General features: G+C 35.3%; 1 protein-coding gene across 5 annotated transcripts in view; it reads right to left on the bottom strand.

The window, feature by feature from the left end:
* UBR3 (ubiquitin protein ligase E3 component n-recognin 3) overlaps positions 1-15593 on the bottom strand; it is a 225453-nt gene that overhangs the window by 14244 nt on the left and 195616 nt on the right. For all 5 annotated transcript variants that reach the window (XM_084999433.1, XM_084999434.1, XM_084999435.1 and 2 more), the window contains 3 exons: positions 8664-8788; positions 2888-2995; positions 2634-2759 (listed from right to left, as the gene is read on the bottom strand). In XM_084999433.1, coding sequence (XP_084855559.1) covers positions 2634-2759; positions 2888-2995; positions 8664-8788 — 359 coding nt within the window. The remainder of the gene's footprint in view (positions 1-2633; positions 2760-2887; positions 2996-8663; positions 8789-15593) is intronic.

Raw genomic sequence — 15593 nt, 5'->3', positions numbered from 1 at the left:
AGAAGTATCTTCATCCTTCAATTTCCTCACTGTAAAATGAGAACCTCGTTTATAAGCTGGTGAAGAAACAGCCAGTCATTATAAATTGCTTTGTAAAGGTATCTAAACAAATAAATGTTTAGTTTTTTCTCACCCAAATGAAACAAAGGGCTATAAATGAATAATTCTTGAGTTAATCTTAAGAAATACAGAAAAAAAAATTAAGAGAAAACTGATGAATGAGTAGATTTGCAATTAGAATCAAAAGAAATAAAAGAATAAATTTTAATAAAGCATTTTTTGGCTAAAAGTATGAGATATGAATGGGTGAAACAAAATACTCTAAATGGGAGTTCCCGTCGTGGCTCAATGGTTAACGAATCCGACTAGGAACCATGAGGTAGCGGGTTCGATCCCTGGCCTTGCTCAGTGGGTTAAGGATCCGGCGTTGCCGTGAGCTGTGGTGTAGGTTGCAGACGCGGCTGGGATCCCGCGTTGCTGTGGCTCTGGCGTAGGCTGGCAGCTACAGCTCCAATTCGACCCCTAGCCTGGGAACCTCCATATGCCATTGGAGCAGCCCAAAGAAATAGCAAAAAAAGACCAAAAAAAAAAAAAAAAAAACACTCTAAATGAAAGAAAGTGACATAAAGAAAAAAATATCAAATCCACAAAAGTTAAAAGTGTACATAACATTATACCCATCTATATCTTATTGCCATGATTAACAGAAACAAGCCAAAGTGAATAAAGTATGAAAGCAAGCAAATATCTATCTGTATTTTTATATTATATATTCATATATTTCTGTAATTACATATATTTTATATATTACATATATATGTAAAAAGCAAAAAGATTACACAGATGACAGAAATCTAAACAAAAAGAGCAAATTTCTATCTAAAGTTATATCTTACTTTTTTCCAATTGAATATATCCACTTAACTCATATAGTCCAATTTTTTCCAATTGAATATATCTGCTTAACTCATATAGTTTAACCCTTCAACTTAAACATATGCAAAATACTTTCATTTGGGCCCCCACAAAACTGGCCCATATTCCTCCTCTAATATAACTGTACCACAAAGGTTCAAATCTCCCAGGCTTAAAACCCAAGTACAGCATGCTTCTTTCTTCTTCCTTGATTTAGCATGTTGAACTAGCTATCAAATCCTTACTACTCCATCTATGAAATCTTTAAATGCTCCTTATCTTCTTCTAATATGTCCTTCCCCAACTGGTTCTTCTGTTCCTAGTTCCTCCACTCCTCACAGCTCACAAAATGTCTTACATTAGGATGAGGTTTTATACTGAAATACAATTTGAATGGCACATTTTTGTTCAAAAATCTTTCAGTGGTCCAAATTCCTTCATGTGAAATTCAAGATCCATCACAACTTCCCCTTCATTTACCTTCTGACACTATGTCACCCTGTTCCTTTCCATGTCTCCTAACTGACGAATTTCTTCCTTGGTCTAAACTACTCCTACTGCTCCTCCATAGGCATCACTGTATGACCAAGCCCCAGACTAACTTTCATGACCAATTCAAGAGCTTCTGCTTCCAGGTACTTTATTATGGGAGAAAAATACTCTCCAATAAAAACACATGACAAAATAAACAATTAGGTAACAAGAGCACAAAGAACCACAGCCTTTAGCTTTTTAATGTGAAGAAAGCCAAGCTGATAAAGGAAGTAGAGATTCTGTTTGGTTAACCTCCTCTATGCTTGAAGATGCTCATATGCCAGAAGGAAATACACTTTTAAGTTCAAATTTAAAAGTAAATAACTATGAAAGAAAATATCTAATAGATCAATATTTTAAATTTGTTCCTTATCTTAGAACTCTAAATAGAATGTTTGGGAACAAATGTACACAGTTTATCCTTAATCACTTGATAAAAAAACAAGGAATTTAAACTATTTAATGCATTGTCAATTATTTAAGAGAGAAGGAATGATTAATGACTTAATTCTGACATACTGCATGTAGGCTTCAAAGACCATAAACATGTGTCATACTTCTCATATCAAATTCCCTGGAAACAAATGGCAGATAATGTCAGGATCATAATCCTATAGACAAAGTTTGGTTTACTTACCTTCTGGTTTCCTATTGTGTCACTGTCTTGCCTACTCATACTGGCCCACAGTTTTACAAAATAGATTAAACCCATGATAATCATTCATCCAAGAATATTCTGCAATTCTAAAATTACATAAATACCATCATATCTTTGACCAACCAGCTTGCTGGCCAGCATTAACATAATATCCTTTAAAAAGGTTATTACAATCCAGTTATGACTAGTGATAAATACATCAATACGACAAAAATAATGACAAATATATCAATATGAACACTATCTTCTGTTCAAGTGCTGGGCATTTATTATCACAACTCTAATCCAAAACTCCTCTAATATCAAATACTAATATTAATACTATCATGAAAATATTTGTTTGAATGCTAACAAATACAAAAGTAACAATAACAGTAAATATTCTAAATATGTCTTTGAGCTAAATTAATGTACATTTGTATGACAGTTCTGGATACAGATTATTATATTATATATCAGTATATTTTTTAAAATTAGCTAATTGGGTTTTTTTTTAAGGTTCTCTACTCTCTATCCCAAATTATACCTGGCAGCTAGGTAAATCTTCCCCAAAAAGGTGGTGCTGGAGAAGGCTGGTGATTCTGAGGAAAGGTAAGCAGAAGTCTTGTAAATATTTTTCCATGGATTCGGGAGACCAAGCAATAGGGCTAACCTAAAGTTAAAAAAGAAAATCTAAACAATTCATTCTATAACAGACATAGCTTAAAAAATTATACTCACAATGGCAAGAATATCTAAATTTTTAAATAACCACTACATCTAGTCTTAGAGAGAGCATACCATTGTACACTCCTGAGTTCCTTCTTCATGGTATAACTTTCCTTTAGATAGTTCACTTATCACAAAGCTCAATAACACTTCATGAGATTTTTCTGCATCACATATATTCTGGAAAACAATTAAAAATTAGTTTAATCAGTCACTGAAAATTACAAAAACATTTATATTGGAAAAAACACTTTTAAATGAGTATAATTGTGATTACATTGTTTTTCAAGCAAGTAAACTTCACTTTCTCAAAATCTGTGTACAACAGTATGCCTCTGGATTCACAATGAAATTGGGTAAGTGATTGAAGCTATTCTAATACTTCTTCAAAAGACACCATATAATGTATGTGTAAATGAACATATCTAAATCATATCTTTTGTCCCAAGAATTCTCACCCCTCGAAATTCTTCCTAAGGAAAAAATCTAAAAAGAAAAAAATAGCTATAGGCCCATGACATTCAATGAAGCATTATAATAATGAAAAATTAGAAATGACCAACCAAAGTGCAGTTACCTAAATTATGACATATCAGAATTTTTTATTAAACTATATTTGATTTACAAGGTTGTGCCAATTTCTGCTGTACAGCAAAGTGACCTGTTATACATATACATACATTCCCTTTCTTGTATTATCCTCCATCATGGTCTATCCCAAGAGACTGGATATAGTTCCCTGTACTGTATAACAGGACCTCACTGCTTACCCATTCTAAATACAATAGTTTGCATCTACTAACCCCAAACTCCCAATCCATCCCACTCATTCTCCCCTCCCCTTTGGCAGCCACAAGTCTGTGACATATCAGAATATTTCATAGGCAGTAAATATGACAAATTTGAGCTACGTGAAAAAATATTTACAGTATGGTGTGAAAAAAGCCAACAGAAGTATATATACACTCATTATAGTGGAACAAATCACATATGCATGAAGTATAATATGGACCACAAGTTTTTTCTTTTACAATTCCCTCAAACTCCTTGGATAAGATTTGCTAAAACAATTTAATGTAAAAATGAAATAGGACAATGTGTTTATTAAAGAATTACAGATAACATTAATAAGTCTACAAATTGATTAAGGTTAACAACTCTATATTTTTATAAGAAAGGAAAAATAAAGCTATTTATAAATTTAAATTTATTTCAATAAGATTTTTACACAATGAAATGCATTTTTTATGTTCAGAGACATTAAAATTGTTGCAAATTATAGCAAAGTAAAATTATAATAAAATAATAAACGTGATGTCATTTATTCTATTCATTAACTATATTTTTAAAATAGTAAAATATAAGAATTGAGTAAACCCTGTGGGATATAAATTTATCCTGAATTGTTAAGGCACTGATAGTTGGGACCACAAATTTTTTTTTTTTTTTTGCTTTTTAGGGCCTCACCTGCAGCATGGAAGTTCCCAGGCCAGGGATTGAATCAGAGCTACAGCTGCCAGCCTAAGCCACAGCCACAGCAACGTCAGATCCGAGCCGCATCTGCAACCTACACCACAGCTCAGGGCAATGCCGGATCCTCAACCCATTGAGTGAGGCCAGGGATCAAACCTGCAACCTCATGGTTCCTAGTCGGATTCGTTTCTGCTGCACCATGACTGGAACTCCCACAAATTTGTTATTTGATGACACTTTCCTTCTCACATGTTATTGTGCTTTCATCAATTAGAATGTAAATTTCAAAATATCAGGAACTATATGTCTTTTATATCTCTCTCTACATAACAAAAATCTGAGCACTAAATACTTGCTGGCTAACTGATGGAATTTATTTTGGTAATGGAGTTTTTATCTTGGAACTTGCCTACATGCACCTCTTTTTTTTTTTTTTTTTTTGTCTTTTTGCCATTTCTTGGGCCGCTCCCGCGGCATATGGAGTTTCCCAGGCTAGGGGTCTAATCGGAGCTGTAGCTGCCAGCCTATGCCAGAGCCACAGCAACATGGGAGCCGCGTCTGCAACCTACACCACAGCTCACGGCAACGCCGGATCCTTAACCCACTGAGCAAGGGCAGGGATTGAACCCGCAACCTCATGGTTCCTAGTCGGATTCGTTAACCACTGCGCCACGACAGGAACTCCTACATGCACCTCTTTTAATAGTGAGTTCTTGCACTATCTTTAAATGACCCCCCAGCTTTCTGTCATATAATGCAGCCATGTAGTTTTATCATATCCTGATAAACTATAAAAAGACTCTGACTCTACAACTGATATCCTTATATCACATGGCCTACCACACTCCTGCATAATTAATCAACAGGATGATTACTTGTCAAATATGATGACATACAGGTTACACACAATTTGCAAGAAACAATATGCCACTGAATATCAAAACAGCAACATATTATGTTTTTAGAAATGACTTAATCAGAGTAGTTCTTGAATAGGCAACACAAAAGAAAATATTAGACAGGTTTGCTGCTTATTAATCAATGCAATGTATTTAAGGTTGTGAAAAAATACAATTCAGCCCAGAAGTCTAATTCAATATACTCTTTTAAGTAAAAGATTTACAGAGCATAAAAACAGAAAAGTATTTCAAGTATAATACTTTCTGATTATGGGAAAAATACCCTTCAATAAAAACAAATGGTACGTAGATCATGCAAGGAAGTTACTGAGTGATAATTAGCTTTTAAATTATTATTATGAAATACCTTTTAAGGACTTCTTTTACACATAGAAGACACTATATCAGATCAGAAAGCCAAACACAATGTAGTATTCATTGTTTTACATTAACTCTTCTCACTCAAAGAGTATTAGATTAAGGAAATAATTTTACTTCATATATAAACAGCCTTAGGAAACCATATTTTATATAAGCAATATTTGAATAAAGCAAAGAGTAGGCTTTTTGGTAAAGCTTAAGAAGATAAGCTTTAAGAAGCAAAGCTTTTTTTTTTTTTTTTAAGAAGTAAAGCTTAGGAAGAGGATTTCGGAGACCACAGATGAAAGACCTAGGATCACAATCAAGAGAATCCTATTGGAAAAGTGGCAAAGGTATGTGAGTAAAATAAAAGAATTAAGGGTTGAAAGATGCAATAGACGCTGTGCTGGGTAGATGCTCTGTCCAAATTATAGCACCTCTTAAACTTTTAGAGGTGGCAGACCTTTTGAGTATTTGCTGGATTCTATGGTCCTACTCCCCAGCAAAACAAAACGAAACAAAGGACCCCAGATTAAGAAATCCTGATGTGTTAATATTCTTTTAATAGAAATTCCACTAACAAAAAGAACACAATGTATAATAACTGAAATGATTATTTTTCCAGTGCAATTAAACCTCATTATCAAATTAACTCTAACATCCCTCTGAAAACACATAGTACCTACGTATTTTATTTTACTAGATAAGATCTATTTTCATTGGAATTATCATACCTGAGGATAAGGAATTACAAAGATGAAATGAGTAAGACACAATGAAGAAAGAAAATAAGGATGGGAAAGAGAGGAGGAAGAGGTAAAAGAAAAAGGAATTTTTTTTTTTTTTTTTTTTTGTCTTTTTGCTATTTTTTTGGGCCACTTCCGTGGCATATGGAGGTTCCCAGGCTAGGGGTCTAATCGGAGCTGTAGCCGCTGGCCTACGCCAGAGCCACAGCAACTCGGGATCCGAGCCACGTCTGCAACCTACACCACAGCTCACGGCAACGCCGGATCGTTAACCCACTGAGCAAGGACAGGGACCGAACCCGCAACCTCATGGTTCCTAGTCGGATTCGTCAACCCCTGCGCCACGACGGGAACTCCAGAAAAAGGAAATTTTTAAAAGGAGGAATGAGGAGTTCCTCTTGTGGCTCAGTAGTAACAAACCCAATTAGTATCCATGAGGACACAGGTTCGATCCCTGTCTTTGCTCAGCGGATTAAGGATCTGGCATTGCCATGAGCTGTGGTGTAGGTCGCAGATGCAGCTCAGATCCTACATTGCTGTGGCTGTGGCAGAGGCTGGCAGCTGCAGCTCTAATTCGACTCCTAGTCTGGGAACTTCCATATGCTGCAGGTATGACCCTAAAAAGCAAAAATACATACATACATACATACATAAGAGAATGAATGATAGAGAATACAGTGATATCTCATTATTCATAAATATTGCTGTTGCTATTATTTATAACCTGTCACTTATCTAAATGTTTAGATCTATAGTAGAAAAAGCTAATAATGTGGTAAACCAACATATAGACTGTCATAATTTTTTGTTTTCATTCATTAGAGCAATTTATATAGCTATAAATTTCCAATTTATATTCTGATAAGAATCTGACTCAAATGCTTTAAGTATTTTTTAAAAACAGCTAACAATTACCAAATTAAAAAAGAAAACTGACAGAAGAGTTTTCCAAATTACTTCATGTTCCTTCCATCATAGACTTACAATTGTCTAATTTTCTGTCAGGAAGTCTCATTTTAATGAGAAGTCAGATGAATAGATTTAGACCCATATTATATCAGAAAGTGTTTTAAATGTGTACTGTTTCATGATTAGACAACTTACTAAGGAAACATTTAAACAACGACACAGCATAGAGATTTGTTACACTTGATTTGAATACAAACAATCCAAATAACAGATTAGAGTACAGAGAAACTGAAAGAACATTTAGAAAAAAGAAAGATAATTAGAGAAGGCAAAATTATCCCAGAAACAACTAGAAAGAAGGAAGAAAAATCATTGAAGGAAGAGATAAATTAATTTTGTTATTTAGAATAACAGAATTTTAGAAATAGAGGGGACCTTATAAATCATATGTTTTAAACCTCTCATTTACCTTTGAGAAGGCTGAGGTTCAGAGAGCTTTATGTCTTGACCAAAAAAGTAATATCTCTATTGAGTGGCAAGAGCTTGGCCTAGTACTCAGGTACAATGGCCAACCACCAATATCTCTAAATTAGGATATACCAAACTTTGTCACGATACTACATTAAATTTTTTTACACATAAGTATTTATAATTGTTTTTCTCTCCTTAATACAAGTAGATATGATTTTAACAGAAACTTTTCAATGAGGTTTAAAATCTCTTTAAAAGTCTAAGCCAAACAAAAGGTTCAATCTAACACTACAAGTATTACTTTTTCCTGCCGATTTCTCCAAATAAACACTGAAGTAATCTCCCTATTTCACTTACCTCTAAGCCAAATTACTCATTCAGTTCTTTGGTTCCACAGTATCTCATTTGTTTTCAAGCCACTGAAAATACTAACATTTAACTAAACTTGCACGATTTTTCTAAATTGTCCACATAATTTTAACTTAAAGAGAATGCCTTTAAATTTACTAACAACTTATACATATATATTTTTTAACATGGGAAAAAGCAGTTTTTAAAGAAGTATAATTAAGAAAAAGCTAGGATTTTTAAAATCTAGAAGTGGTGAGTCAAAAGCAATCTTTGGATTATGACTGCGGATGGAGCAAGGGGAAGGAAAAAAATGACGGATAAGCAAAACAGTTTAAGTCTACATACATTTTATTACTTGCTTCAATTTTTATAGCTTTTCAAAGTTTAAGGCTTGTAGCAAAAGCAAAACAAAACTGCCCAAATAAAAAGGGAAAAAGGCCAAGGTTTAGAGATGGATGCAGAAGTCCTCATTGTATAAGGAAAACATTATTAACTGTTTTAGCCAGAAGGTGCTCCATTTCCAATTAATACACTGTTAATAATTGATTTTGTCTTTCAAACATCTAATCTCATTCACTCATAACACAACTTAAATAGTTCACCAAACTACTAAATGACAAATTCAGATAAGATACTGACCTTTTTGAGAGCTCCCGTGTGTTTCCAGGCTGACCTATCTTCCTCACTGCATTTAACTGAAAGTGCCACAAGGCCTTGCGTGTACAGTAGGGTAAAAAGCACCTTCACGATGCAGGTGAAGTGGTCTAGAAGAGAAACAGAAGATCACTATTTCATTGGAATCTGGACAGTTTGTACTCAAGATAATTTCCCATATATATATATTTACACATATGCCTTTTCTTGCAGATGTAACTGATTTTTATTCAACACTTGTTACATATATATAATATATATTCAACACTTTTTACACATAATATATTCAACACTTTTTACACACACATATATAACACTTTTTATACACACACATATATATATATACACATATGCCTTTTCTTGCAGATGTAATTGGTTTTTATTCAACACTTGTTATAAAATAATAATGTGATATTATATTTTGCTACCCAACAGATCTGGAATTATGAAAGCAAATTTTCTTTATTCATTTACATACTATGCAGATGAGAGGCATTTAGCATATTGGAAAGTGTGCTCTGTTTTAGAAGACCTCAGTACTAATGCCACTCAACCTCAGAATAGCTGTGTAATCTTGGAAAATCACTTGCTGGACATCATGTGTTTAGAAACAATGACTGGGAGTCTGAGGGCTTAAAACTAACACTTTGCTTCTAATCTGATATATATCTTCTAAAGGATAATACAATACAGAACTTCTACAATGAATGAATGAAAGAAAGAAAGAAAGAGAAAGAAGGAAATCCCAATATTTTAAGTACTCTAATTGAATTTTAAAACTCAGTGAAAACTATAACAATGCAAGAATAGTAATAACAACATGTAAAATGCCTGGTAGCTTCTGGCACATAATAGGTATTAATAACAGTAGCTAAATCATCATAATTAATATTTAAATACATCTAATAACTTAGAACATTTTTTCAAATGTTTCCTTTCAATCTTCATAACAACTGGACAACTGAGCTTCAAAAGGATATGCCTGTGATGATAAAGCTAATAAGCACTCAGTTCTGAACCTGAATCCACAGAAATCATTCAAATTCAATTATTCTTTCTATTATGCCACTCCCCTTCGTAAATGGTGACTTCCAATTAATCAGCTGCTAAATTCAGAAACTTGTTGACATCCTTGATACTTTCCATTAAAAGAAAGTATCTTGATCTCCCCATTAAAAGAATCACCAAATCCTGTTAATTATTTTTAAATCTCTCAAGCCAGTTCCAATACTCTAGACCATACTTCCATCCTTTCTTTCATAGACCCATAAATACTTGTGTTGCGGGTCCCCAGGACTAACTCCAGATTTGCTGATTCACTAGGAACACTAACAAGACTCAGCATGTACTCCTATGATTTATTGTCACAAAAGGATACAAAGAAAAATCATCAAAAGCAAAAGGGATATTGGGTGAAGTCCAGAACCCTCTCTCTGTACAGTCACACAGGACATGCTTAATTCCCCCTGCAATGTGCTGTGACAGCATGTGTGAAGTATATACCATGGAAGCTCTTAAGAGATTATGCCCAAGATTTTTATTAGGAGCCACTCACATAGGTACCCTCTGCCTAGCATATACCAAAGTTCTAGATTCCCAGGAAGAAAGCGGGTATGTTCAGCATAAACTACTTTATACAGTTTAGGCATAGAGAGCCACTCTTATGAGGGGAATGGTGGAAAACCTCCCCAAATCAAAGCTCCCAGATACTACTTAATGGCCAACCTTGGTAGCAGGTCTTTCAAAAGATAGCAGTCAGGTCTTCTTGTTAACTTTTCTTTAGCCCCTTGCAATCTTTTTGTTGTTGTTGTTTATTATAGCAAGACTGATCTTTTTAAAGGAAACACATGGCATTGCTCCACTGGGTCTCTGTACAAGTGGAAACACTCCCACTTCGAAGCCTGGCTAATTCTTAAATTAGTCAGAAGACACCTTAAAAATTATGCCCTAAGAAAAACCTTGCCTGATTTTATTTTATTGTTTCCTTGGGGCTACAAAGGTGGCATGTGAAGGTTTCCAGGCTAGGAGTCGAATCAGAGCTACAGTCACCAGCCTACACCACAGCCACAGCAGTGCCAGATCCAAGTCGTGTCTGGGACCTACACCACAGCTCACAGCAATGCTGGATCCTTAACCCACTGAGCAAGGCCAGGGATTGAACCCGCATCCTCATGGATACTAGTCAGGTTGTTAACCACTGAGCCATGACAGGAACCCCCTCTTGCCTTATTTTGTATTTTTCTGTGTGTGTGCGCGCGTGCACGTGCATACACACACATTCTGTTTCTTATCAGTGTTGAAGGGCTCTGGGGTGGGAACTTGAGATAAGCTGAGCCAGTCAGAGTACCTACCTGGGATTTTTCTAACTGGAGGTAAATAAAGGAAGGTGTAAAGATGAGATTCTGGAAATATCAGCGGTCATGTTCCAGGTCTGTGGCAGAGACTATCTAAGGCAAGACTGAAGCAGATCCGCAGATCTACACAAAGAAATATAGACCCAAGATGGCAAGAACCCTGCTAGCATCTGAAGCCCTACTTCTAGCATCCCTAAGACTATAAACTCCTACAGTTTGGTTGTATACATCCATTGGTGCTCTTTCTTTGTGCTTCTAAGCTAGCTCTAGATGGATTTCTATAAATCCTAATACCTAGGTATTTTACACATACCAGGATACAGATAATAAGGACTTAGAGTCTGGAGAGTGGGAGAGAGAGGCAGATGGCTATATGTATGTACAGGGTATAATGGGAGCAAATAGAAAAGGAACTAATATAGACTAAGGGCGGGGCATAAAAAAAAATTAAAGCCACCCGCCCCATCAAGGAGTGTTAGTCTTGCATGATACAAAGAAATAAGCCATAATAAGGAAGGCAAGGATGGGACAAGGCAAGGAAAGGGGGATTCCAGATAGAGGAAGCATTTGTGCAATGGCCACTGAAAGAGCCCAAGACTTAACACGAATTGTAAATTGTCCAGTGAGGCTAGACTATAAACAGTGAGCTTTGAGAGACAAAGCTAGAAAAGTAATCTTTATGCCGAAGACCAAAGGTTGCAAACTGAAGGCTACCTGTTTGAATGTAGCCCACAGACATATTTGGTTTGCCTTTATCCTGCTTTGCTTTCAGTTACTGATATTTGAAAACAGAATACATCTTGTAAAAGTCCAGAGTTCTACTGACTCTTGACAAACAGGAAGATCTGACAGTACTGGCCCACATTCTTACCTGCCAGCAATTATCTGGAGCTGAGTAGTAACTGGCCTCTTTGGCCAAGCACACATTCTCTAACTTGTCCCAGTCCTCAATTCCCAATTATATCAAACTAAAGACAAGGAGTCAACAGAATACATTACTGTTAGGAATTAACTTAGGCTATGAAGCCAAATTGTTTAGATTTAAATTCTGAATCTTGGAGTTCCCGTCGTGGCGCAGTGGTTAACGAATCCGACTAGGAACCACGAGGTTGCGGGTTCGGTCCCTGTCCTTGCTCAGTGGGTTAACGATCCGGCGTTGCCGTGAACTGTGGTGTAGGTTGCAGACGCGGCTCGGATCCCGCGTTGCTGTGGCTCTGGTGTAGGCCGGTGGCTACAGCTCCGATTCAACCCCTAGCCTGGGAACCTCCATATGCCGAGAGAGCGGCCCAAGAAATAGCAACAATAACAAAAAGACAAAAGACAACAACAACAAAAAAAAAACCTGTTAAAAAAAAATAATAAATTCTGAATCTTCTGATCTTAGGCAAGTTAGTTAAATGCTCTGATTTTATTTCTTTATCTGTTAAATGTGGATAATATTGCCTGCTTTAAAGGGATTAAGTGAAATATGGTTAATTAAATGTTTAAAATAATGACTGGCAATGGCAATCAGTGAACATCTGTTGTTATTAATATCACTATTTACGTTACTTGTTTGTTATCTATAAAGCACTTGATTTATAGCACCTAGACCGGGCAATGAAAAGACTTTAAATAGGATAGTAATAATATTAGATTTGAATTTTAAAATATTCACTGCTGCTTCCTAGAAGAAAGGGACTGAAACAAGACTAGAGGCAAGAACACCTATTCACAGACAGCGGAAGTACTCTAGCATATGTCAAATTAGATGGCCTGATGGAGAGAATGAGTCAACTTAGAGAAATATTTACATTAGAGAAATTCTAGGATTTGAAAGAGCTGTGGAGGTAGAAAATGAAAGTAGTCTCTCATTCTACAAAGAGTAAACAGTGGTACTATTAACTAAAATGGAAAACACAGGAAGAGAACAATTCTGGATAGGAAGAAAATGAATTAAAGTTATATAATTGAGTTTGAGGCATGTATAGAAACTGAGGTCTGCAGCTCATCAGGGAGTTGTAGATTGGAGCTAGATATTTGGGAATCACCAAAGAATAGGTATAGTTGATGTGATGGGAAAAAAGGTAAAAATGATATAGGGTCAGGAACCAAGGAACAACTCAAAGAGTGGTAAGAGGAAGAGGCTAATGAAAGCAGCCTTGAAAATGAGTAGGAGAAGAGATAGGAGGAGAACCAGGAAAAAAAAAAAAAAAAGAGTATTTCATGACAATTAGATGTTTTAATAGAATGATGAAAGTTACAGAATTTGTCTACTAAGCACAGTCATTTTAACCAGGAAATCATGTATACTGTCTAGAAACACCACCCGCATACAGCTGCTTCTCACTGTAAACTAAATAAATAAATTTTTAATTAGAAAGAAACAATGCATTTAAAGAAATGTTACCTTAAGCTTTTTATTGAAGCAAAGTATGAATTTTTAAAATTACTTTGTCTACTGTGATTATCATTTTAAATATTTAAACATTTGTGAAATCAATGTCTTTTAAGGACTTAGACAAAAACAAGTAATCTCATTTTCAGTGTATATTAATTAAGGTTGCTGTCTTCCAAGGTTACTACAGAGAGCAAAATCCTTTAAATACAATTATCAAAATTTAAAAAGGAGAAAAATTGGACATCTACTCTCAATCAACATTTTTTTTAAATCCCCTATCAAGCCACCTGAGAGTAAACAAAGGAAGATCAATATTTATTTAAAATGCCGTAGAAGCACAGACTTAAAACGATGGTACAGATTTAAGTTTTATAGTGCTACCACATGATAGGGAAAAGGGAAGGAATAGGGAAACAAGGCACCTTCAAGGGCTCAAACTTGCCCCTATTGATCACATAAGATGTAGAGTTTGGTAGGGTAGGAATGCTGGCCTGGGGCTCTTTAAAAAGTGAATTTTCCCTTAGAATCACAAATGAAAATTATTGGCATTAATATTTAGTTTTATTATTCTTTACTGCATCTTCTAAACTGCCGTGATGACTGAACTACTAAATAGATGTCACATCTATCACATCACAGTATCGCAGAAAATGAAGTCATTATGGGGGGGTGCTTTTTTTTTTTTTTACGGCCTCACCTGCAGTACTGGAAGTTCCCAGGCTAGGGGCTGAATCAGAGCTGCAGCTGCCGGCCTACGCCACAGCCACAGCCACAGCAAAGCGGGATCCAAGCTGGTCGTGACCTACACCACAGCTCACAGCAACATCAGATCTCTGACCCACTGATCGAGGCCAGGGATCAAACCCTCATCCTCATGGATGTTAGTCAGATTTGTTTCCAATGCACAACGGGAACGCTCCCCACATTCATTCCTGATAACTCTCCCTATCTCTGTTCTCTCATCTTCCTCTCATCATCCCATTATAATCTGCATCTCATTCTACAACAACTCAAAAGCAATTTCCTTACTGCTATTCCTTATTATAGAAATATTTATTTGTGTATGACCAAGAGTCCACGGGGGAATTTATAAATAACTCGCTTTTGGGGTCAATATTCTTTTGAAAATATGGTAAGAGCTATGGAACTTCTCAGAAAGAATAGACATCTACACACAAAAATTCTTATATCATTTGGGAGATTCTTGGACTCCTTGAAGGTCGCTAATGAATTCCTAAACCACGGATTAAAAAGCCTTGGTTTGAAAAAGCTATCAAAGACTACTGGACAATAGGACACAAGCCAACGCAACCAAACACAGTGTTTAAACAGTTGTTATTCTATACTGGAACTCAAAGACAACACATTTGTTAAAAAATCCACAAATTCATAATAAAACTAAAAAAAAAAAAAGCAATCACCTTTGGAGAATGACAAAAAAGAAAAAACAGTCACTTTCCTGAGAATTGATAAATCAATCAATCAAGCATTTAAACTGACTTTCCTGCCCAGAAATAAACCCATGTATATACGGTCAATTAATTTACGCAAAGGAGGCAAGAATATATGATTGGGAAAAGACAGCTTCTTTCATAAATGGTGCAGTGAAAATTGGAAAGCTACATGGAAAAGTATCAAATTGGACTACTTTTTCAGACTATATACAAAAATAAACTCAAAAATGAATTAACAACTTAAATGTATGACCTAAAACCATGAAACTCTTAGAAGAAAACACAGGAACGTATGACATCACTCTTAGCAATATTTTTTTTGGATATGTCTCCTCATGAAAGGGAAACAAAAGCAAAAATTAAACAAATGGGACCATATCAAACTAAAAAACCTTTGCACAGTAAAGGAAACTATCACTAAAACAAAAAGGTAGCCTTCTGAATAAAAGAAGACATTTGCAAACTATATGTCCAATAAGGGGTTAATATCCAAAATATATTAAAAACTTAAACAGTTTATACAACCAGGGAGCAATAATTAAACTATTTCTAGTATTTAATGCTGTTAATATGATACTAGTATCATATTAACACTAATTAAAAATAATGAGTCATCTCATTTTGAATAACTCTATGGTACTACTGTATCAAAATAAAATATGTATGCATGTAAATAAGGTGGCGGCATTAAAGCTGCCAGTTTGCTCGGTTTTTTACATTTCTGTAT

This window comes from Sus scrofa, chromosome 15 (genome assembly GCF_054392235.1).
Source record: "Sus scrofa isolate SSC_HxYL_T2T_F1_AM1 chromosome 15, Sscrofa_HxYL_maternal_Yorkshire_Landrace_v2.0, whole genome shotgun sequence".
Classification (NCBI taxonomy): Eukaryota; Metazoa; Chordata; class Mammalia; order Artiodactyla; family Suidae; genus Sus; species Sus scrofa.
This window is presented reverse-complemented; position numbering and strand designations above follow the sequence as displayed.